Source organism: Hydractinia symbiolongicarpus, chromosome 4 (genome assembly GCF_029227915.1).
Source record: "Hydractinia symbiolongicarpus strain clone_291-10 chromosome 4, HSymV2.1, whole genome shotgun sequence".
Lineage (NCBI taxonomy): Eukaryota > Metazoa > Cnidaria > Hydrozoa > Anthoathecata > Hydractiniidae > Hydractinia > Hydractinia symbiolongicarpus.
In genome coordinates, this window is record NC_079878.1 from 1,347,591 (window position 1) to 1,372,708 (window position 25,118).

A 25,118-nucleotide genomic window follows, 5' to 3' on the forward strand; every position below is an offset into this window, starting at 1 on the left:
TTGCGACACTGTTAAAATCGTATTTAGTTTGAAAAAGCCTGTTATAACATCCATTTCAAAGCAATTTCTGTTAAGCCGCTATCTTCTCTAAAAAGTCGTAGTTTTTCGAAACGATGTCAAACTTATTTACCGTGTTTTTTCTTAGAAAGCACATTTAATAGGAGAGACTGCGCCTAAAGTTGCTAAACATGCATTACGTCACCCGGCTAATGATCAGCGCTCTCTACTCCTTTGCCAGGAGATAAGAGCCGCCATTAGTAAAAAAAGTATGAATCAAAATCGTGTAATATCTGTTAATTTGAGTGGGGTTATTTTGTGTGTTAGCATCTAGAAATGATGACTTAAATGTAATTTAACCTTTAAACAAATTATTTTTATACTTTAAGCAAAATTGGAATGTCATACATAAATGGAATTTTATATGGAAATTTTTGATTTTGTACAATGCAAAAAGGTATATAAACTTACTTTATTCTTTACGTACATAACTTTATGTTTTGCGGAAATTCACTGATCATTAATATACTTCAGCTCTAAGGGTATCACCACCATGCTTGTTAACTATAATAGAATAATCCTAAAAAAAGTACAGCTAGCTAACAGGAACAAGTTCCATTAATTGGAAATTTTGTTCTTATACATTTGTTTTTCTGTGTCTGTGCCATTTCTTAAAAGATAAATAATATTTTAAAAACTAAATGGCTAATAGTATATTTCTATGCAGGTCAATGGTTTCTCAAACACATGCTATGGCAGTTCACATCATAGTTTTTAATAAGGCTGGTTTTCTACCAGGTGGATTAGCGGCCTTCAACAAAAGATTGTCATCTTTTTTTTTCGAAATATGGAAATTTGTTTGGTTCCTTGTTTTTGCGAAGAGACTTTCAGTCAACCAGTTCGGCTCAACCTGCAAACCAGGGATCAGGTCCCCTGATCCAGGCATTAGATACCTGAACACCAGGAATATTGTTTTTTGCTTTTGTCGGCACATGCGTTTCGTAATCAGAGGTAGTTTGTTGTATAGTTCATCATCATCATTTTTGGCTTAACAGCTGTTTTTCATATTAGCATGGTTGGACGGGGTACGTTAATAACCCTCTTTCAATTGGATTTAGATTGTGTTAGATCTAAACTGAAATTCCTCTACATCAAGTCTGTTCTTGTTACCTCTTACCAAGTCTGTCTCGGTCTACCTCCAGGAACTATCAAGTCTTTACACTTTATTTCCCAATTATTCTCCGTTCTTTCTATGTGTCCCAACTCTCTCTAACAAGCCACTGTTGTACATCATTGAAGCTGGAAATACTTGTTAAAAATGTGCGTATTTTACATGGCTAGCCTCACAAATATTGAGGGATATACCCTGTCTATTATTTCCAGGAGGGGCCATGGCTTAGATCGAGAGTCCTAGAGTATTTAATGCTCATTTTGAGCTACGTAGACCCAATTATTAGTGCCCGCGCTCTACTAGACAACTCCTGGCAACATCCAACGACCCACACAGGGTGCCATCTCCCCATTTTCCCTCACATGGCTTGGGTTAACCCTGGGCTATGGTAACATTCACTCGCCTACTACAAAGTCACACTTGGCTTCATTGCTAATAATCATCACTTTACACATTCACTCTTAACCTTTTTTCTTCTAGTCCTTTCTTCCACTTCTCAAACTTTTCAACTAATTCTTCCATCGACTCTGCTACGAGAACCAAATCATCTGCACACAATAACTCCCTTGGACAATCTGCTTTGAACTCCATCAGCAGTGCCTCTAGATGAAAACACCATAGGACTAAGTACAAAACCCTGATGTACATCAGCATTTTACACTAAATCCATCACATCAGATCAGCTATAGTATCTTTGTGGATTTAACTGTACCAAATCAGATGTTTTACGGTCAGATTGGCTGAAACTGGCATCCACTTTAGTTGACATATATTTGAAATAATCAAAACATTTAGGATTGACCCACAAAATTAGTCATCTGGCGTGTCATATGCTGATTATTTATTGTAACCAATGCTGGTCGTGCATTCCAATTAGGAAAACTAGGACACATATGACAGCCAAACTTGGGTGTGGAATTAATGTGTTGGTTTACGGTAGCGGCAAGTAGATAGAAAGTTTCATGGTATTAGTGACAACAGCTATACTGAAATATGGGTTACTTTTACCTGAGGTAATGAGTTACTGTATTTTCCGGTATATAACCCGCACAACGTATAACCCGCAGCTCAGCTTTTTTAGGGAGTTATAAACTAGATGCTATCAGATAGCCCGCACCTTCGTATAACCCGCATAAAATTTCAATCGATGTGTTTCACTTATCTGCATCTTTGCATAAACCGCATCGTGTTAAGAAAAAAATTCAGCGTATTACATGTACATGTGCGTGTGTTCTGTTTTTTTCATGATGGAGAGAAGTGGGGGACGTGTAAACTCGTGAACCCCAAACACCAGAACCGAGTGTCTGAACTAGCGACTCTCTTGGTCTCAACTTCCTTGTCTCCGATTGCCGAAATAATAATGAATTAAAATTAATTTGACAATGCTGTTTTCCTTTTATTTGTAAACATTAATTTCAGCCAACAATATCTCTTGCTTCCTGATATTAAACAAACAAACAAATAAAAAATGCTATTGGGTGATAAATCTAAAGTAAAATCTCTCTTTTTATGTATATTTAAGGTTACTGTAAAGGAAACAATTTTTTTTTAGGTTTTTTGCAAAAAATTCATGAAATATAGAAAAAAAAATCTCTTTCGAATGACATATTTTATATTCCATGAAAATATTTGGAACATCCTTTTTTTCTGGAAAAAGCCTTTTCAGAGGTGTTATATCCTTCACACCTTCGAGAAAATATGTGCAAAATGAGTTGAGCATATTTTTTGTAAACATTATGCATAATATGAAACTTCTGTATAAATATATGCATAATACAGGCCTCGTCAGGAAGAAAAATGCTGGCGTGCGAGCTTCGCACGTCATGGTACTTCTTAATAATTTTGAGGCATGCGTTGTTCGCACGGCATAATTTCCATGGCGTGCGATGGCGTGTGCTCATTTTTGTTCCCATTTTTTTCCGAATAATCATAGAACTTGCATACAGCAACACTAATTTTGCCATGTTTTGAAAAGCAGGTAATTTGTTGCGACGAAACTAAAATGTGCGATGCGTTCATTATTCATTATTTTTGAAAAAAAAAGTATACGACGTAGCAACAGAACGAAGAAAAATTATAAAACATGCAAGTTACAGTCATAAAACTCTTTCAGTTAATAACTTTTTTGTAAATATTTTTTTAGAAGTAAATATTTTTTATTTTTATATTTTTCAAAAAAAATATATCATTAAATCTAATAATCTAATTAACGACGTTGTTACAAAAAAAACAGAGGACTTTTTTGTTAATTTATGCTGAATGTAATAGTGCAAAAACGACAAGTCTGCGACCACGCGCTTGGAAAAAGAAGCCAATTTAAAACATACTAAAACATACATATAAAAATTTGATGTGTGTTTAATTCATTATATTTATTTTTGGAAAATTAACATCTCACGAAAATAACACCATCAAAAAAGTCTTTCATCAAACATTCAGAAACAAAAAAAAAAATAAAAAAAATATAAAAGTATTGATAAATTATAAGGGTTTTTCTGAGACTACTCATCAAGTGAGTTTTTTCCTTTACAGTAACCTTAAGTTGTAATGGCATAAAAATAAACAACATAATAATTATCAGGATTGTCTGTAACATCAATGTACCGAACAATCTTTTTAAATGTTTATAGAATTTTGTTATCTATTTATATCTCAGCAATCACGGTGTGTATGATGAAATGAATGGCGGCAATGAGGAGGAGATAGTTGCATGTGTCTTATCAATTGTATTTTATATTTATTTTGATATTTTCAGTGGCCACCTGTTGCCCGAATGTAGTGAAGATAAAAAAAGAAAATTATTATTATCTATACTTTAATTTTAATATTTTTCAATATTTTTAACAGGAATTAATTAAGTCCTGGGCACTAGGTTGTGAAATACATGTCAATTAAACCTAAAAATGATACCTGCTATATTGCTCTATTACCAGAAGCAAATCATTTCAATGTGCTCAATGTGATTGCAAAGATATAAATAGATTAGAATTACATTCAACACAAAAGAAAAATGATCTCCAGAATTGTGTTAAGAGAGAGCTCGTAATTAAATCACGTAGTTGAAGTAAAATTACGTAGATATAGGATCGCGCATGCAGTTATATTATTGTACCATTCTATCCCGTTGGTACTATTTTCTTCATTGATTGTATAAACTTTAAATTTCACAATAAATGACAGAAAATATAAAACTTATCACATAACCCACACAACATTATAACCCGCACCAACAGTGGAAGTTGTAAAAATAAACTTATAACCCCCGGGTTATATAACGGAAAATACGGTAATGCTTGATAATGATTATTTGATATTGGTGCAGTGTTCAGAGTTCACTGCTACCCCTGGCTCCTAAAATAGCTGTCTTAATGTGTTGCACAAAGTAATAGAAGTACTTCTAGCATGAAATCAGATGAAAAATTGTTAATATTGTAATAATATTTATGTGAGTGATTTAATGCTCAGGCAACAAACATTCACACCTTGTGATTCATTGAAAGACCTGTAATCTCTTTAATAATAATCGCCGTCTGTCTGTCTCTGCACGGAGCCCGCGCTGAGTTAAATAGACGTGCTACGGAATCACGAATATCAAATGCGATATATTTTTATCCACTTTTTTGTGACAGGTAAATTTGAAGGACGGCGAACCGATGGATTTTTTATGGGCTACAAACTAGTCTCTTTAATAATAGCCGTCGTTTGTCTGTGTGACCGCGAAAGCCGCGTCCCGTAACGGAATCACGAAATTTTTGTAATGCGCACCAATACCAAATGCAATATATTTTTGTCCACTTTGTTGCGACAATTAAATTTAAATGACGGGCGAACCCGTGGATTTTTCCACGGGCTAACACCTAATAATAGCCCTCGTCTGTCTGTCTCTGCGTGAAATGATACTGCAAGTAGTGAGACTTATAAAACATGGTTTATAAAGGACAACAAACCTGTGAATTTATCCAAGGGCAGTCTTCGAATTTCAGATATATTTGGTTCGGCGAATAATTGCTGAAGTAACTTCGCAATTTTTCTAAATCACTTTGGCAGTCCTTCGGCAGAAAAAATGCCAAAGACAATGGTCAAAAGCACTGAAAACCTTCGGCAATTGCCTCGGCAGACTTCGGCACTTTCTTCTGCACTTTTTAAAAAAACATCGTCGTGGAAACCAGGCGACTAATCGATTTTCGTGACACACTTTACATCATTCAATTATAAGCTGGGGGCATCGAGACTATATGTTTTTTATTTTTCGTCCTTTTCAAAATGGGCAGTGGAAACTTATTTATGTCATTGTTGTAGTGTCGGAGACTGCATATATACAGACTGTTCTATATTTGGATTTATAAGGCACAGAGTGAAGTGTTATAGCCTCTTTGTATTTAACTATATTACGAGACACACATGTTATTTCTTGTCCTGCTGGTATCTCTGCTGGTATCTCTCAATTATTGCGATATCTGTTTGGTGAAATCTAGGAGTATGATAATATGAATATTCATAAAAAAACAGATAATTCATAAAAAAAACTACAACAGTCGCTTCGGCAATATTATTGCCGAAGCGAAAGCCTAACAACTGCTAATACTTCAGCAATTACTTCGGTGCCGAAGCGAGTTGGTTTGTTTTGTTTTAATATGCTCTTCCTAAGGTGAATTTTCGGCTTAATGGAACTAGTCTTCTTACCTCAATACCTTTTTTCTAAACATTCTTTCTGCCTTCTGTGGTTGCCAATAATTACTGAAAAATTTAACCCTTAAGATTTTTCAGAATTCATTTTAACTTTTACAAAATCATATTTTTAGAATTCATACCAAACCGAGGAGGACAAGCACATTATCAAAATCAACAGGTTTGTTTATAAAAAAATATTTTATTCAATTACTCTCATACTTATAATGTTTCTGGTGTACTAGGTGGTGAAATTTACCCAAGCAGAAGGCAGAACTTGTTTGGATTTTTCCTATTTGCAGCTTTTCTGAATCTTGGTAAATGTATTAGTTCAGGGATTGTCTCCAAGATTGCTTCTTTTTTGATATCAAGAAAAACAAGATCTGGCATGTCAATGTCAATTACACAATATCACTGCATATATTAACAGGGTCATTTCACAAAACCTAAAAATTGACTTACAGCTATACCTGTTGTGAGGGATATGATGCATGGCTATAACACTTTTGACTTTTTAAATTTATCTATTAGACACCTGCATGTGAAATTTTTAGGTCATATACCTCTACTAGCCTTTTGCCATTTCTCGAAACTAACACCTGAAAATTCTTATGAAATCTTTATATTAGGGAAATTGATTAGGATTATTCTTGGGAGAAACTCACAACAGAACTTTATTTCGTTAAAGGAATCATTTTGCAAAAAGAAAATCTAAAAATCATTTCTAATTCTCATCAATAAATACTTTCCCAAGCTGTCAAACTGGTTTTACAAATGATTGATATCAGAAGTCATAGGTTTGAATTTTGTCACTTTTGCCCCTGTACACCACACAGGGGTGGCTGTTTTGGCATAGGGAACCGGTATAGTACAAATTTCAGCAATGTGCACGGCTGGGAATTGCAACCTACAGTACAGTCCAGATGTAAGCGTACGCGTACGCTCAAGTTTCACACCTTTTTCTCGGAGGCGGTAGTTGTTTGTCTTTTGTTCTTATTAATTATCTTGCGAGTCTTGTAAGTCATTAACTTGCGCGTAATAAACAAAAGATTATTGAAGAAAAAATAGCTTATTATAACTGCGCGTAACTATTGTTAAATAGTGTTAACATAACTATTCCCAATAGCATAATTGCAAATGTTATCAACTCTATCAATGTGACACGAAGAGCCATTGTTTAATATTTTTATTAAACAAAGGTTTTGCGTGGAAACTAAATAGACTAGCGAGAAGGCATTGTTGGTTGCGCGGGTTAAATAAAGCCTTTACGCGATAGAAATTATTTTATTTTAACAAAGATTGAAAATTTTTTTAGATTGCATTTTAAAACTTTAAAAACGAAAAACGGCGATAGAAATGTTTTTTTAGATCGCATTTTAAAAGTTTTAAAACGAAAAACGGCGATAGAAATGTTTTTTTAAATCGCATTTTAAAAGTTTTAAAACGGAAAACGGCGATAGAAATTTTTTTTTTAGATCGCAATTTAAAAGTTTAAAAACGAAAAACGGCGATAGAAATGTTTTTTTAAATCGCATTTTAAAAGTTTTAAAACGAAAAACGGCGATAGAAATGTAATTTTAGATCGCATTATAAAAGTTTTAAAACGGAAAACGGCGATAGATTTTTTTTTTTAGATCGCATTTTAAAAGTTTAAAAACGAAAAACGGCGATAGAAATGTTTTTTTAGATCGCATTTTAAAAGTTTAAAAACGAAAAACGGCGATAGAAATGTTTTTTTAAATCGCATTTTAAAAGTTTAAAAACGAAAAACGGCGATAGAAATGTTTTTTTAGATCGCATTTTAAAAGTTTAAAAACGAAAAACGGCGATAGAAATGTTTTTTAAAAATGCATTTTAAAAGTTTAAAAACGAAAAACGGCGATAGAAATGTTTTTTTAAATCGCATTTTAAAAGTTTTAAAACGGAAAACGGCGATAGAAATTTTTTTTTTAGATCGCAATTTAAAAGTTTAAAAACGAAAAACGGCGATATAAATGTTTTTTTAAATCGCATTTTAAAAGTTTAAAAACGAAAAACCGCTATAGAAAAGCTTTTTTAGATTGCTTTTTAAAAGTTTAAAAACGAAAAACGGCGATAGAAATGTTTTTTAAATCGCATTTTAAAAGTTTTAAAACGGAAAACGGCGATAGAAATTTTTTTTTTAGGTCGCATTTTAAAAGTTTAAAAACGAAAAACGGCGATAGAAATGTAATTTTATCGCATTATAAAAGTTTTAAAACGGAAAACGGCGATGGAAATGTTTTTTTAGATCGCATTTTAAATGTTTAAAAACGAAAAACAGCTATAGAAAAGCTTTTTTAGATCGCATTTTGAAAGTAAGAGCTTGTGATTTTAAATATATCAGATTAAAATCGCGTTACTATAATTAGTTTCGTTGTTAAAAAAAATTAAAATTCAATGGCCGTCGCGTTTAATTTATTCTCGCGCAGAGTATTGTTTTTAAACAATGTTTCTCGCTATGCTTTTGTTTTTAACACGAAGCAATTATTTTCGCGCAATTTGAAAGGAACTCGCTATCCTATTGTTTTTTTTAATGAAAGCAATTATTTTTGCAAGTTGAGCGTACGCGTACGCTTACATCTGGACTGTACTGTAGATATCAAAAAATTGTTCATTGATTCAGTAATTAAACTTTTTGATATTGTTCCGATATGTTTTTATATTTATATGACTATTTAATTTTTGCTGTCGTTGTGATGTAATACGACAGCAATAAGACAGCAAAAAAATTACCCACAGTAAAATGAAGTAGGACGGCAGTTGTTTTACAAAATATTTTTGTTACATTGTTATTTACGTTAATCTCATCCAAGACAGGAAAAGTTCCAATTCAATACTGTTTTTTTCTTGACCATAATGAAAAAATTACATCTTGCGCGTTTCTGTTATGTTTCAGGCCATTTCGTAAGATTTTAGGTAGGCGTGCAATGAATCGCACGCCTTAAATAATTCTGCGCGTGTGGTTCGTGTGCAATCATCAAAAAAACAACTTTCAAGAAGGAAAAGTAAGAACAAAATTTTTAGTTATTTTATTTATTTACCAAAAGAGGATTATAAATATAAAGCTTGAATTATAAATTACGAAAACGCTACTAAACGGAACATATAGATATTCGCTGATTCCTTTAATAATTGAAAATGCTATTAAAAATAGTAAAAAATGTTAAAATTATGTTCAAATGATAGTCTTCTTTCCTTTCTTTTTTATATTTGCTACTTTCAAACAACAGATGGCCACAAACAATGTGAAAAAGTAAAAAAATGCAATTAATAAGGCACATGAAACTTTGTCCTCCCCATTACTGCCACTCTCTTTATTATGCACACTATGATTGGGAAAATAAAAATATAATAAAGTTATAAAAACATGGGAAAAAAATCTTTTGTATGTCGTTGTTACAGACGATCTGTAATAATATATATTTTGTTTCTTTTTAGGTCAAGAAAACTTTTTATGATAAAAGATCTAAACATAAAATTATAAGTGGCATCTCTTGCTTTCTTGTTATTAATTTATTTTTTCTTCTATTTTTACTTCGTTAGATCTCTTTAAATTAAAAGAATTGGCAAATTTATAAGAATATGTATTTTTAACTACACAGTTTTCATCGTACACTAAAAAGAAGGGTTTCAAAGCCATTTTAAATTATTCTCTGACTTCATATTTCGTTTTTTTTTGTCATTGCGATCATTTCAGAAAGCTATCACAGACATAGGAAGCAAAGATTAATCGCATGCCTAAACAAATCTGCGCATGTGTAGGGGCATGCGCATGCCTCTTACGAAATGGTTTGATGTTTCCAGAAATACTTTTGATCTCCGATGTTCGATTATAATTCTTCACAAGAAGTTAGAAATAAAATAGAAGTATTTTCCTGATATTGATTCGGAAGTTTTAGAAAACAATTATTTCGACTATTTTGTGAAGTGTCAGTATGTTACATTTACTAAGTCCCTGTAATGCATATGTTTTTCAATGTCAGTTTATCTTGAACATGTATTTGTTTCATCATTTGTTTTTTTCTTCATGTCTATTGGTAGCTACTTGGTTTTTCGACGAGAATTTGTATTTTTGACTTGCAAGCTTTACTTTTTCCTGCGTTGTTATTTTTTCTGTTGGAGATAAGTAAGTGGGGAACCATAAACATAAGAACTGAGCGTTTAACTTTCTTGTCTCCGATAGCCGAAATAATGTTGTAAAAATCAAATAGTTTATTTTTGTAGCATGCTGTAAGAAAATTATATTATAAAAGCTTTTCTATCGCCGATCTTCATTCTTAAACTTTTAAAACGAGATCTAAAAAGCTTTTCTATTGCTGCTTTTCTTTCTTAAACTTTTAAGATGCGATCTAAAAAAGCATTTCTATCGCCGTTCTTCGTTCTTAAACTTTTAAAACATGATCAAAAAAGCATTTATATCGCCGCTTAAAAATATTCGATTCGCAATTTCATCATTACCTTTGCGAATTGCGAACTGCTAATTGGAACACTGTTAATTTCTGATTCGTTTTAAATGGTTTCGTTATAAAGCTAAATTTGCTTCAAAATCGTTTTGTTATGTTATTTTGTTATTAACTAGATTAAAAAATTGAGCTGGGTTTAACATAAATTTATTTAAATAGAGGATCAGCAAATGTATGTGTCATAAATAATTTGAAATGCAATGTGTAATATTTCTAATTGATTTTGATTTAGGTAGGGAACTATCCACCTGTTATGCAAAGTCAAATGCCGCAAGTGTATGTGCAAAATGGCCAATCTATACGAATGCCTCAAATGACTCAATTCACTAATGCACAGTCATATGTTCCAATTCAGGTATTTAAAGAATATAGTAATTTTACTTTAAAAGGGAGCCCATTTTTTCCGGGTCTTATTAAAGTAGTCCCCTCCTATCTTCAAGTCTTAGATAATTGGATTATTAAAGAATTCAATAATTATTTTGCACACAAATTTTTTTTACACGTTGCCTTTATGGTGTAGAGTGAAAAACTCTGACCAAGATAATGAATAGAATTAAGTGCTTGCAACAAACAGGAAATATAGCAAAAATTCATCAATGCACCAAAAATATCTCTTTAGAATTTCGTATTACAGATACTTCCTTGTATAGAGCTTTGATGACGCTAATTAAAATAGTAAATAGGATTGTGTGGATTTGATCCCTTGTTAAGGAAATATCACACTTTAAATAGTTTTTTGAGGTTGAGGTCTCTTCATCCAGTTAAATTATGATTATCATTCCTAGAACACATATAATTTGCCCCTAATTATACAGCACTAGAATGCGGTATGGCTTTAAACTGTTTGGTTTTAATTTTTATTTTTTAACACATAGAATACACAATATGCTCCTCGTGGCTACATGCAGCCTCAATATAATGCACAATATCAGTATCAGCCACAGCCTTACTTCACTCCTCGAGGTGGACAATATCATTCAGTATATGTGGTACCACAAGGTTTGTTGAGAGATTGCATTTTTGTTGTTGTAGCTTTTTTTTTGGTTGCTATCATGATTTTTTACTTTGTTTTTAGGACAATTTCCTGTACAACAGTCAATTGCTACAAGCCAAAATCAACATATAACTGGTCAGCGCATGTACAATCAAATCCCTACTCCTCAACAACCAACTCCACAGCATACTTATGTAGCACCTCAAGAGCAGGCGCCACAACAGAAAAAAAGGCCTGCTATTGTTTTAAAAGATCCTACAACAGGAAAAGATGTGACAAATATAATTTTAAAAAAAGTTGATAAAACTACTCCAAGTAGTGGGTATTCCAGTGCATCAAGTACACCACCTTTACCCCAAGATGATAAAAAAGCTAAAATACAGGCAGAATTCGCAGAAAAGGTAATTTTATGTTGAAAAGAATTACTAAAAACTGGTAAATTTTTGTTGTGCAAAAGTAGTTAAATTTTAAAAGTCACATGTTAGGAAGCATGATTTAAGGAACATAAGAGATTACCTTTAAGCCAACTCAGTAGTTCTCTCAATACCTATGGGGTCATGTCATAATCGTTTTCACATAGGTAAACTTTTACGTAGTAAATCACTAATAAAAAAACATAATTTTTTTATTTGTAGCTGTAGGTATTTTGCACTTTGGCTTCCCCCTAGTTTTACAACATTAACTTTTTATCAGGGATCTGTTACAATATTTTATAAAAAAAAATCTGTTAAAAAACAGTATTATTAATAAATAAATAATTAAATAATGATTAGTTGCCTTTCAATTGGCCATTCAATTTTATAACCTGATGATCAAATGCCAAATTTGTGTCAAAGGTATTAAGTCCTTGCGAAGTGACTTTTGTTGTTCTCTTTTGATGCTGCTATTAGTACTATTTTGTTTTAAAAATATGTCAACCAATGTGTAAGTTAGAAGAGGGTGGCCACTCTGTACACTAGTACCATCAATGATGACAAGCTTTTTCTTAGTCTTCTGCTGAAAACAGACTCGCTGACTGAGGTGGTATGTGTTTTACAACCTTGTATTTGTTTTCACCCTTTATCATCCAGCATAAATATTAAAAATAAATGAAAGGAAATTTTAAAGCAATGTCAAAAAAATATATTTATTTTGCAATAACTACATTACCAGTAATTCTGTAGTGGGAGGAGAATAGACCTGTATTCGCCAAGAATTTAAAAGAGGGGGAAAATAATACTTAACGAAAGAGAAAAGCTTATTTTAAACTTTAAGACTGCAAATACATAATCAACATACATACATAAACACATATTCTAACAGTTTCCTGACTTTTGTTATGCAATTGTTGCATCACTACCCGACCACCAAGTTTCTGTAGAGCTTTTGTTTTACTGCAATATCCACCATTATGCATGCAAAATTCAATTTTTTTCATTGATAGAAACTTAATAGCTTGGAACAAGTTCAAAGGTTTTAAGTAACTCCAAGTTCTAGTTGTTGTCCCTGACTAGGGACATGAAATTGTCCCATTTACTATTAATGGCAAACATGGCAACAGGAATTTGACACAGAAGTGAAAAATAAAAAAATGACTGTTACAAGTAAATGGTAAAAATATATTTGCCAAATATTAATACTCTTTGCTAAGAGAAAATCATTCACATTATTTAAAGATCAGAGTAACGACCAGATAACAGAACAATCGTTATCCCCAAATTTCATGCCTTTGTATCCAATAACAGTAATTCACTGCCACTTTCAGCTGCCATATAGATACCGTCGTACATTGCCATTAAGCCTTTATTTTGATAGCTGGTTTAAACAAATACGAAAAAAAATTTCAATGTTTTTGTAGCTATGTAATTATTATGTATTGCATGATGATATGCTTAAGGATAGTTGTGCATTTTGAAGCCATCTCTCTAAGCATCAGGATAAATAGTGTGAAAGATTATCCCCCTAAAAGAAAGCCAGTTTAAATTTGCGAGTTTCTTTAATTGAAAATAATTTTAAAGTGCATATGAGGTCACAGACGTTAAATGTGAGGGGCCTAATACATTATTTTTATCTTCAATCCTATAATCCTATTTAACTTAAGAATCAGCGCAAACCTGTAAATCAAAGTTTATTCAAATACCATCAGTGATGACAAGCTTTTTCTTACTCTTCTGCTGAAAACAGACTTGCTGACTGAGGTGGTATGTTTTATAACTTAGGGTTTGCTTATATCTAATATAATCCAGCAAAATTATATTTAAAATGTTTATTATTCCATCAACATTTTTGTGAGAACTTTTGCATAAAGTTACTATTAGGAAATAAGTATTTACTGCGTTTTTCAAGTTAGGCTGCATCCAGATAAGGGGATAGAAAGTCAAAATTTTATGATTGTTTCAAGGATGGCATATTTTGACCTTCATTAAAATTGTAATGAATAATGAAACATTTTATGAGAAATCTTTTCTACAGGAAAAAAAGTTGTTACAAAGAACACTTTGCAATAAGTTAAATAAATTGTAAAACATAGTTCAAGGTGGCACTAACCCTTTTTTAGCTGTCTAAGCTGTGTTATTTACTTAGTGTTTTATGGAGGCATATTTTTGTTACTACTTTTTCAAAATGTAGACCTTAACACGTACGAAAACGATTTTGACTTTTATCAAAATTGCCAAATCAGCAGAAATTTCCACTTAAAAATGCCCAAGAAAAAAAGAAAAATTCGCTTTTATAAGATCAAATATTTTGTAACCTCGTGATTTTTTGTCTACTGTTTTAAAATGAGTTTTGGGTTAACAGTGATGAAATGGTGTGGGGATTTTTTTCATTTATTTTTTTTTAACGGAAGGCTTTTCTTTCTTCAAAAGATTTGTAGGTGGCATCCCAAACTGCATCAACCCATGTTAAAAAAAAAATGTATAAAAAATATTTCTCCACACCTTTTCATAGCTGCATAATTTATCAGATGTATGAAATTCATACAGAAAAACAAAGATGCTGTTGGAAGCAAAAGGCACACAAGTGTTTTAGATGTTCCTTCCAGGCATGCAACGTTGCTCACACTTCTAAAATTTTACGTTTTGCATGTGCTAGGAATAGCATGCCTTATTCATCTTGTATCCATTAAGTGTGTGCTTTTTTAAGTTTCCAATTAGGAAATTGCTATTTAATGGTGTTTAAATGTGAATGGCCCAACAAGAAGTCAATAAGTTTTAATTCTGTTATTATTATTTCCATTTTTTTTTCAACTTATTTGTGTTTGTGTTTTTAAACTAAAATTTGCCTTAATTAAACGCATAATGTTGCTCTTACAAGGTAGAATTTTTTATTAGGTTGCTGCAGTGGCATCAAGCTCAAGTCCATCTCAAACCGACGTTAAAACAGTTTATAATGGAAAATCATCAGAAGTCACATCAAATACAGATGCAGTACAGCCATTAACTTTATCCATGGAAAGCAAACCTGTAAAAATTACAAAACCTCCACAAACAGAAAATTTGCATAAATCCAAAGCATCAGAAAATGCAATTGAACATAAACGAAATGAGGTAGAATTTAAAACAAAAGAAGTAAAAGTAGATGAGAAAAAATCTTTAACTGATAACTCTGAAAAACTTGAAAGCTCTGAAAAACTTGAAAGCTCTGCGAAAGTCGAAAGCTCTGAAAACATTGAGAGCTCTAAAAAAGTTGAAAACTCTAAAGATATTGAGAGCTCTGAAAAAGTTGGGGACTCTGAAAAAGTTGAAACCCTAGAAAAAGATGTCTTAATACAAAGTGAAAACACAATTAAAGCGAGCATTGCTGAAGACAGCAAACAAATAATACAAAAAACCGTTGTTGACGAAACGGTCACTAGCCAGGTTGAAGATGTGTTGGAAGCCCAACCAGAGAAAGGCATGCAAAATAACTCTCAGAATGATAATAATACAATTGAACAGGAGGATTCAGAAAAACCTGTTTCAGCATTTAGTACAGGTAATATGTCCTAAAGCCATACTTTCCTTGTAATCTATACTATGCGTCTGTGAGGAGCACCATTAAAATAGTGCACTTCACATTTATATAAAAAATAGTTTAATTGTTCTTACATGCTTTTATCATGTTAGTCTGTTTTTCGACATCTCAAAATCTGAAGGTCCATGTTCATTACTCTTAATCTACTGTTATCAATACACATTTAAATAGGATATTTTAATAAATTTAACGACATGACCGAAATAAAATATAGGTGGTAAGTATTGTTTTTTTACCTGCATTTCAAAAAATTAGTTCATCGTCAAAGCCCACGTTTTGGATACCGCCATGTAATGCTTTGATAAATTCCATTATTAGTGTAAAGCTATAAAATGATGATGACTAAATTTGGATAAGGAGAAAAAAAACTTTATTAAACTGCTTATTTTTATTCTGCGTTTTTAATAGTTTCAGTACCCAAGAAAAAGAAGCCTAAGAACAGATTTAAAGATATGGATGCTAAAGATTCAGCAAACAACAATGATATGCTAAGTGCATTTGTTGATAACCCTGTAGAGGAAAAAATTGTTAAGCAGCCTGAAGCTCCAAAAGTTCTTGAAAAGGCTCCAGAAGATAAAACATGGGAGGAAAAGGTATGCAAGGCAAAATTCTTAAAGTCAATTTAGCAAAAAAGTTTTTAAACATTTAATAGGTTGATGGTTAGGTACAGCTGTTGTATAAATGTGTACAATTTTATGGTATATGTTGTTTTTGTTTGTTAAATAAAATACAAACTTTATTCATATCTATTTCTTCTGCCAGGAAAAAAGTATAGAAAAAGAAGTCATCAGAAACGAAGACGCAGAAGAACCAGAAATACTTCCAAAAAGAACTGAAACAAAAATCATTAAATCAGAAGGTTTGTCACTTATGGTTAACATAACATCTTCACATAGTATTTTGCTAGGAGGCAATACAGGGTTTTAGACTATTTAAATTGTGGTCTAGGTAAACTAGGAGGGCAAAATCTTACTAACATAACTACTTATTTTAGGGGATCATTAAGTTACATACATGGCGTAGACAATTATAATTGTCAAAAATATAAGAACTGTATATAGTCCATACTTTGTTGATACAAATGTGATGCATAGAGGGCACATGTTTACTATTGTGACCTGAATTTTGAAGTTCTATGTCTCTTTTTTCAAATTTTGCATTCTATTTTGTCCTATCTTAGTATTTTCTATGTTTTTAACTTTCCAGAAATTTTATTGGAATGGTTTATGTTATCTCTGCTTCACAAGAAAGTTTTTTATTTCAATTGTTCTTTTCGTGGATTTTTTTCAATGTAAATTTTAAAGGAGAACTATTGAAAAAAGTTACATGCTTACATGTTTAGGCGGTGAACTATTCGATAAATTATACATCAAGTTTACTAAAAATAGCATACTTATGGAACAGCTGATTGTGTATTGTCCAGAAAATTATTAAAAATTATTACAAGAAGCAAAAAAATAGTTTGTTTAACGAGGAATAAAATCAAAACGTTTTGATTTTATTTAGCAGTAATTAAAGGAAAACCCAGGTATAAATTGAATGGGCTATTGTTGTAAAGGTCAGGTTGCGAAAAACTCTTTTACAAGGAATTTTTGATGTTTGTTTTTCACGATGTATACATCACGTAAAATGTCCGAAACTCCCCCCACAATGGAGAAACTTAACAAACCTTTGCACACGTGCTCATCGATACCTGTTGCAAATACTTTGTCACGTTTTATGTATATTTTGATTATTTAAAGAAAAAGACAGGTTAAAACATAAAAGAGCGAGCAAAAATTCGTTTTTTCACAAATGTTTAAATAAAAAACGAACAACGCGTTTTTTCGAAAAAATGTGACAGTAATGCTAAAGTGTAATAAATATACTGAATACGTATCTATACCCTATAAAGCTCTTTTTCTTCTCAAGATATTCACATTTAACCTTAAAGCAGGAATAATTACCAACAGTTAATAACATGCAAAAAATGAAATATTGCTACTTTCAAAAAACAAATAACTCCGAGGCTCGTTTTGTTTTACAAAATCAATTTCAGCGTTATTGTAAGATCAGTTTTATTCACACTGTAATGAACAATTTAAGCCCAACTCGTTATCAATTGTTAGTTCCCCTTTAACAGTAGGGACTTTTCAGCTTGCAAAATAAATTAAAAAGCCTATTTATTTTGTAGATACACCGAATACAACAATTTCTGATGATGAAAAGCTCCAATATGATCGAGATTTTCTTCTGAAGCTTCAATTTGCATCTATAAGCACCTCGAAACCTCAAGGACTACCTGATATAGATATTGTGTTAAATCAGGCTCATGCACCTGTAAAAGCATTGGTTCCTGGACAAAGGCAAGTTTTTTTCAACAAAATAGAACCTGATTATTTTTTTTTTATTCTGTGGTTGGTAAAGTCAGCTTCCTCCTTGGTTTACCGGCTTTTTAAACAGCAGATCATATCTCCTGATGGCTGTTCGGGAGTATGGCTTTGTGTTTGTGCACAAGAGCCATACTCTGATTTGAAGACTGTTTTTTAAAGGCTTGTTTTGACTTTGCATAAAGTCTAATGCTTGTAACTAATCTATGTAAAAATATATCTTGTTTAAGTTTTTAAGTATAATGTCTTTAGGATTTCTGCACCAAACGATTTTATGCCCCAATTTATGCGCTCCACAAGTGGTGGCAGGTCATCTTCTGGTGGAAGATCAAAAGGAAGTGGAGGTGGACGTGGAGGAGGGCGACCCCAAAAAGTAATACAAGCTCCAGTATTCCAAAAAGTGGAATTAAAAAAATCAGAGAATGCCTGGGTTAGGCCTAAAGACCAGGATAAGGAATTACCAGAAGAAGAGAAAATAACAAAGGTAAGTTTCTCAAAGGTTCAATTCTTCTTTTGACAGTTAGTTAAGTTCATAGTATGTGATCGGATCCACATTTTCTGTCCATCAATAGAATAGTTTACAATTCTTTTAGGAACTGGAGCGTAATGTTAGAAGTGTACTTAATAAACTCACACCTCAAAAGTTCAAGACTTTGGTCGCTAAAATGTTAGAATTGAATATAAATAATGCAAAGAAATTAGAATCAGCCATAGATTTAATTTTTGAAAAGGCTGTTAGTGAACCTGGTTTCAGCGTTGCCTATGCCAACATGTGCAGAGTTCTTACCGATAACGTAAGTAACACATTTCTCAGATTTTAACAGGAAAATGTTGCTTGAAGTATGTGTTAAATTTATCTACTGTTTTCATTTAGTTCAAATTTTCTGCTACAAATACAGCCGAAAAAACGTCGACAAGTACAGTTACGTTTAGAAAGGTTTTACTAAATAAATGTCAAAAGGAATTTGAAAAAGAGAGTTCAGATGAAAAATTGTTGGAGGAAGATAGGCTGAAAAAGTTTGAAACAGTAAGTGGTACATATGTAACATCATACACTGGAGTTGTACTACATTTAATTAAAATTTTCCAAATGTTTGTAAAGGCCACAAAATTTATTTTAAACTAATTTTGTTTGAATCAACTTTGCATGGATTGAAGTTAAAGTTAAAGCTTATTTTGTTTTTCTCTGTATAATTTAACCTATGCAAACTTCTAGTTGCTTAATGTAATTGAACTCGAACTTAAAATCATAAAATAAATTTTATTGTTCTTTTTCTGTGTATGACTATGATGATAAAGATTCCCCTTCATGTTATTGTCATGCATGAAAAATCTTTTCTGAGTATACATTTACACACCTAAGTAACAGGTTAGTTAGAGTTACGTTTTTTGATTTTGAAAATTGTGATATTTATTTTTATAGGAAGAAGAGAAAAAGGCATGGAAAGAAGAACTTGATTATAGAGAAATGATGAATAGAAGAAGAATGCTTGGAAATATCCGTTTCATAGGTGAACTATTTAAATTAAAGGTGAGCTGAATTTGTATAATACAAACTTTTTAGGGTTGGTGTGTCGGAAATGATAACCCTCTTGAGGTTCTTTCTTCACGTTTTGATTTTTTGGTGTATTGCTTTCAAATTTAAAAAAAAAGAGGTTAAAAATCTATTGGTAAGAGGGAGTAAATAAAAAACAAATTTTATCTTTAATTTTTTAACTTATTAAGTGTAACATTTTCTGCCATACTTTTAGCAGGTAAAAAATCTTGATTTGCTTTTTCTCCAAATAAAATTTATATTTTTTCCAAAAACTACCCATCGTTTTGTCAAAAAGCAAATTTGTTGTCATGATAATTGTTGCCTACAAAACTTTTTTAAAACAAAAAGCAAGGACAAAATAGAGTTATCGCTAATGCTTGAAAAGAGGTAAATCAAAGAAGACAACTATTTTAATGCAAAATATGTGCCGTTTTAAAAAAGTTTTAGAACTGAATCAGAACTTTCAAACCATATCTTTTTCCATTCTTTCCAAGTGTCCCAACCAACTCAATCTTCTTATCTAGATAACATCTTCAATGCTATATATATTTAGCCTGCTTCTTAGCTTATCTGAACTTTTTCTGTCTCTCACACTAACGTTACACATCCACCTTACCATTTTCATATCATTCCTTTCTAAACAGTCAAGATCTGCCTGTTTCACTGCCCATGAATCACATTTGTACAACTTACACTTCCTACACAGGCCTCATACAACCTACCTTTCACCTTAATCGACAAAACTATACTAGTCAACAAAGCAAGTAACTCTCTGGATTTTTTCTAGGCAGAACATCCCACAAGTTACATGTCTTACAACACCCCTTCACTACCCAACATATCACCTAAGGAACAAAAGTTCTTATTTCTAACGAGCCACTGTTGTACATCATTAAAGCTGAAAATACTTCATTCTCTATAATCTCACCTTCGCAATGGTTGCATACAAACTGATTGTGAACTATTAACCTTTCTTCAATACCACTGTACTTTTTTCTGACAAATCTGACAAAAGTTTAAGTTACTGCCAATCCCTTTCATGCAAACTCCACAAGGCCACTTTCCAACTACAAGGTCACACTTTAGACTGCATTCACTCTTAACCCTTCTTTTCTAGTCCTTTCTTCCACTTCTCAAACTTTTCAACTAATTTATCTATTAACTTAGCTATAAGAACCAAATCATCTGCATACAATTACTCCCATGGACAACCTGTTCTGAACTCCATCGGCAGCGCTTCTAAGACTAGATCAAACAACAAAGGACTAAGTACAGAAACCTGATGTACAAAAACATTTACACTAAATTCATCACTAAGTTAATCATTAATTCTGACACGACTTCTAGCATTTCTTGCTGTACATAGACTGTACCATTGCAATTGGCCACTTATTCACATCTAATTTTCTCATAGCCCACCCAATAACTTTTGTGAGGCACTCTATCACAAGCTTTCTTTTATCTACGAAGGCAGGATAGAGGTTCTTTCTCTTTCCCAAATATTTTTCCTGAAGCTGTCTGGGTAAAACTATTGCTTCTGTAGCAAAACCAAATTGCATCTCCTCTATATTAATTCTTTTCTTAAGTAACTTATCAAACACTTTCCAAAACGTTCATTACTTGATCAATCACCCTTGCCATAGAATAATTCACTGTTACACTTGATTACCAGTCACTCCTGATAACACCATCCTTTATAATCGCCTACTACCCATTCTGTCTTATAGATCTGCATAGTTGGCCCATTTTCAACATCATCAGGCAAATTATCCTCATCCCAATCAAACTTAGTATTAGGCAACCTCTAATAATAACTCTTCTAAGCTGAGTTTTTCTTCTTTTGCTAGCCAAGACACCATCATTATATATGCATTCTCACCTACAACTACTTCATTTGCTCTGCTATCTTGAACAACTCATTGCACTGGTCTTCCCTTCTTAACACATCTGCAGATCTGTTTCTCTCTGCTTCTGATTTTGCCGTATTCACTGCTGTACGAGTATGATGCTTGAGTTCTAGGTAAATATTATAACTACCACCTGACTTTTCTCTTTCCAAAGTTTTCTCTTTTCCGTTATACACTGCTCAACCTCTTTATTCAACCACCATTCCAAGTCAAACCAGAAGCTGCCAATCTTAAAACAAAAGAGGGCTATCATTTTTTTAAAAAAAATATTTGCATGCTTTGTTGTTTAGATGATTTCGGAAAATATCATGCATGATTGTATTTTAAAACTGCTGCGAGCCGAAAAGCAAGACTCTTTAGAAGACCAACTGGAATGCTTATGCAAACTTTTGTCAACAATAGGAAAAGACCTTGATCATGCAAAAGCTAAGGTATTGAATTTAGTTGTTGTTACGTCCATAGCTTTGAAGAAATCGGCATAATATTGACAAGCTAGTTCACTTTTACTCTCGTTTATTACAAAAGTTAGTCGTCATCATTTTACTTTTGTAAGTTAGCTCTGTGGGAATTCACTTTTTTTTATATTAAAATTTTCATAATGTTTATTCAAAGTACCACTAAGGTAAAGTTACAAGGGTTTATCTCTGACAAACTATACCACAGACTTAAATTGCTGTTTGCGATTTTTTGTAGGGGTTTGTTTAAATTTGGCATTGTTTGAATATATAAAAAGCAAATCTTGAAATAAAAATTAATGTTGTCTTTGTAGTTGTGAAATGGATGGTATAAATAAATTTTTTTAATATATCCTGCACAATCAATCTCGTTTTCATAGCCAAGAATGGACCAGTACTTTGTTCAAATTAACAAAATAATAGAGAAAAAGAAAATATCCTCTCGCATAAAATTTGCCTTACAAGATGTAATGGATCTCAGAGTGAGAGATTGGGTGCCAAGACGCGATGAAGGAAACCCCAAAACCATTGATCAAATTCATAGGGAGGCTATACAGAAGGAGAAAAAAGAGGAAATGGCTCGTCAGCAAGACAAATTGCAACGAAAACTAGAACCAAGAGGCGGGAGAGGTAAACTTTTGTGTGCTAAAGTCAAATTTCTTAATTTATGTCATCTAATTATCATATTGATTGTACATATCATTTTGCATTTAGGTGGACGAGATAGTCCAAATGTACGATCAGGTGGCCCAAGTAGTGATGGGTGGACAAATGTTGCTGGTAAATCAAATCGTAGTACAACACCAATTGTTGCTAGTAAATTTAAATTGACAAAGGTCAGTTCTTCGTTTTCAGTTTGTACCACTACAAAACTTGAAATAATTTTAAAGAATATCATAGCTATCTATAAAAGTATTGTTTTCAGTATTTTCTTCTGTTCTGAAGATGTAATTATAATGGTAAAATACGTTTTTTAGTTTGTATTTTCTTTAAAAATGTACCTTTGTTATTGTTTGTAGAAAGTTACAGATTCAAATGAGATTTCGCTTGGACCAGGTGGTGGTAAACCTGGAGCATGGTCAAGAGGTGCAAGTGGTGGTGGTAGCAGATCTGGTTCTGGTGCCAACACCCCTACCAGTGAATTCGAGCAAAGGCCTAATAGATATGATCTTCTCGCTGATCAAAGTATGATGCCAACACCATCTGATGGAAAATCACGTGGAGGGTAAGACTGATTTTTATTTTAGGTTTTAAATTTACTTTGTAATTCAGGTGCATTGGTTTATATACATTATTTAATTACACAAAAAACTAACTGTTTAGTCGTAATAATGTGCCATCACGCAGAGGAACTCCAACAAGTGGTGGTGGACGCATGGGTAGTGACGATGGCCGCACTTCTGCTTTACGAGCAGTTAAAGATATGACTAGTCGATCAAGTAGGAACTCGTCACCAGCTCGTTCAAGTCCATCTGAAGAAACGTACAGTGCACCTTCGTCAGGCACCCAAACTCCAGTTGAAAAATCTCAATCGCCAGTTGCATTGATTACAGAAGAAAAGATGAGAAAAACTACTAAATCAACTGTGGAAGAATATTTGAGTTGTAGAGATGTAAAGGTTAGTGCCCGATCCCTTTTCCATTAGTTTATTGTTTGACATACGTCGTACTTATGTTTGCTTTTGTTTCCAGGAAGCTCTGTTGTGTATAAAAGAATTGAGTTGTCCGTCAATGCATCATGTATTTGTTGAAGAGAGCATTTGCGTTGTCCTTGAGAAAAAACCCGAACATCGTCGTCTTGTTGGCACATTGCTGCATTATTTTATTAGGGAGCAGTTACTTAGCACAGAAGATATGTGTCAAGGGTATGTCGTTATAGTGGTCACTAGCTCCACCCTTTTTTCCGGTTTTATGCTATTTTATACTAGTGTATTTCCTCGGATCTGCTGAAAATAAGCTGAACTACCGAATATATTATTGTGGTTTTATTGTTTTTATTTTAGCTAGTTTAGCTAAGTGAGTGATGTACTTTCTAGGTTTGCGTCCATGGTTGAACTTGCACAAGATTTGGCATGTGATGTGCCGTTAATATACAAATATCTTGGTGAAGTTCTCGGGCCAGTCGTATATGATGGAACCCTACCTTTAAACAAAGTAAAAGACACGCTAGAACCACTCGTTCAACGAAGTAAAGCAGGACTTGTAATGGCTGAAGCGTTGTCTGTGGCTGTTGAACTGGCTGGGGTAAGATAAATTTTAAGTCCTTGAAGTATTCTGTTATGGACTATTTTACACTGTTTGAGGGTGTGTTGAAATTTAAATTCACCAATTAATATAAAATTTCTCAGAGAGAACCCTGACTTAAAATCAACCGATGACAACAAAGACAGCGTTTTCACATCTTACCCTCTTAATTATATTTTTAATTAATTGTCAGTGTTTTTTTTTTTACTTTGCCAAATGTTCAGTTTGAGGACTTTTTTTCCGAGACCAAATTTGATGGTAATTTAATTAGGCAACTCACTCAGTATAAAGGGTTTCAGAGGCAAAAAGGATTAAAAATTCCATTTTCTTTTACCCAGAGCTAAACGTATATACCGTTCACAAGATACTGATACTTTAAGTCTGGAGCAAATAAGGAATAAAAAAATCCACTAAACAAATTGATGAAAAATTCCAAGGACCATATCTTTTGAATTTGAAGTACTTGTATGTTCAAATTTAACACAAAGGGAAGTTTGTATTCCATTTCACTTTTCTGCAGGTTAAAACAGAAAAAGAGTGCATTTGGAATAGCTATTCCTAAAAAATTAAAAATATTTACCATATTAAAGTGCCCTGTTACCAATTCTGCAGCAGGAAAATTCATGCTATTTTAATTTATCCTAATGGAGAAATGTTTGTAAAGTCACAAATGAAATGTTTTATTCCATTGAAGCACCTTAGGAAGGAATGAATTATTCCATAGAACATACAATGGCCTAAAATTTCCAACGTAAATTGGTGTCTGTCTTCGATCCTAACATATGACTAGTGGTTTTTGAATAAAATGTTAGTAATTAGCAGTGTAGCCTTCATTAAGGTACGTCACAGCAATGAAAGAAAAAAAAATTATTTGGAGCTTCCTGGGATGAAATATTCCAAAATAAAGGTAAAATAGGCTCTTGAAATTTGGAATTATGATTCCTTATTTCAAAAATTTATCCACTCAAATTGATTAATGAAGCTGAAAGCATACAAAAAATGTGAATTAAAAAATATAATGGGAGCATTTATACAAAGAAAAATTCATCAAAATAATCTGTTTTCCCTAGAGAAACTCTTATAAAAAAACTCTTTCGTTTGAATTTCGAATGTTTTAAATTTTCGAACTTTTTTCAAAACATTCGAATTTGAAGTTCGAGTTTCGAATGTTTTGTTACTTTTAAAGAAAACAACGAACAATAAACATTGACGGTAAAAGATGGTTTTTCCTTGTCGTAAGGACACTTGCGAGAAAACATTTTTAACGAAATTCAACAGGAATAAACATGAAAGAACTAAA

At 32.5% G+C, this 25,118-nt stretch overlaps 1 protein-coding gene across 1 annotated transcript in view; it reads left to right on the plus strand.

Moving 5' to 3' along the window:
- The first annotated feature begins 287 nt into the window (after positions 1 to 287).
- The window catches only part of LOC130640792 (eukaryotic translation initiation factor 4 gamma 1-like), a 30,553-nt gene continuing 5,722 nt past the window's right edge, over positions 288 to 25,118 (plus strand). Inside the window, exons 1-20 of the mRNA XM_057447346.1 lie at positions 288 to 454; positions 5,971 to 6,017; positions 10,553 to 10,675; positions 11,196 to 11,319; positions 11,396 to 11,715; positions 14,626 to 15,268; positions 15,716 to 15,900; positions 16,070 to 16,166; positions 17,481 to 17,652; positions 17,929 to 18,160; positions 18,270 to 18,470; positions 18,551 to 18,703; positions 19,100 to 19,207; positions 21,411 to 21,551; positions 21,956 to 22,205; positions 22,290 to 22,411; positions 22,595 to 22,800; positions 22,899 to 23,193; positions 23,267 to 23,439; positions 23,611 to 23,818. Of these exons, the coding sequence (XP_057303329.1) occupies positions 445 to 454; positions 5,971 to 6,017; positions 10,553 to 10,675; positions 11,196 to 11,319; positions 11,396 to 11,715; positions 14,626 to 15,268; positions 15,716 to 15,900; positions 16,070 to 16,166; positions 17,481 to 17,652; positions 17,929 to 18,160; positions 18,270 to 18,470; positions 18,551 to 18,703; positions 19,100 to 19,207; positions 21,411 to 21,551; positions 21,956 to 22,205; positions 22,290 to 22,411; positions 22,595 to 22,800; positions 22,899 to 23,193; positions 23,267 to 23,439; positions 23,611 to 23,818 (3,810 nt within the window). The 5' untranslated portion in view covers positions 288 to 444. The remainder of the gene's footprint in view (positions 455 to 5,970; positions 6,018 to 10,552; positions 10,676 to 11,195; positions 11,320 to 11,395; positions 11,716 to 14,625; positions 15,269 to 15,715; positions 15,901 to 16,069; positions 16,167 to 17,480; positions 17,653 to 17,928; positions 18,161 to 18,269; positions 18,471 to 18,550; positions 18,704 to 19,099; positions 19,208 to 21,410; positions 21,552 to 21,955; positions 22,206 to 22,289; positions 22,412 to 22,594; positions 22,801 to 22,898; positions 23,194 to 23,266; positions 23,440 to 23,610; positions 23,819 to 25,118) is intronic.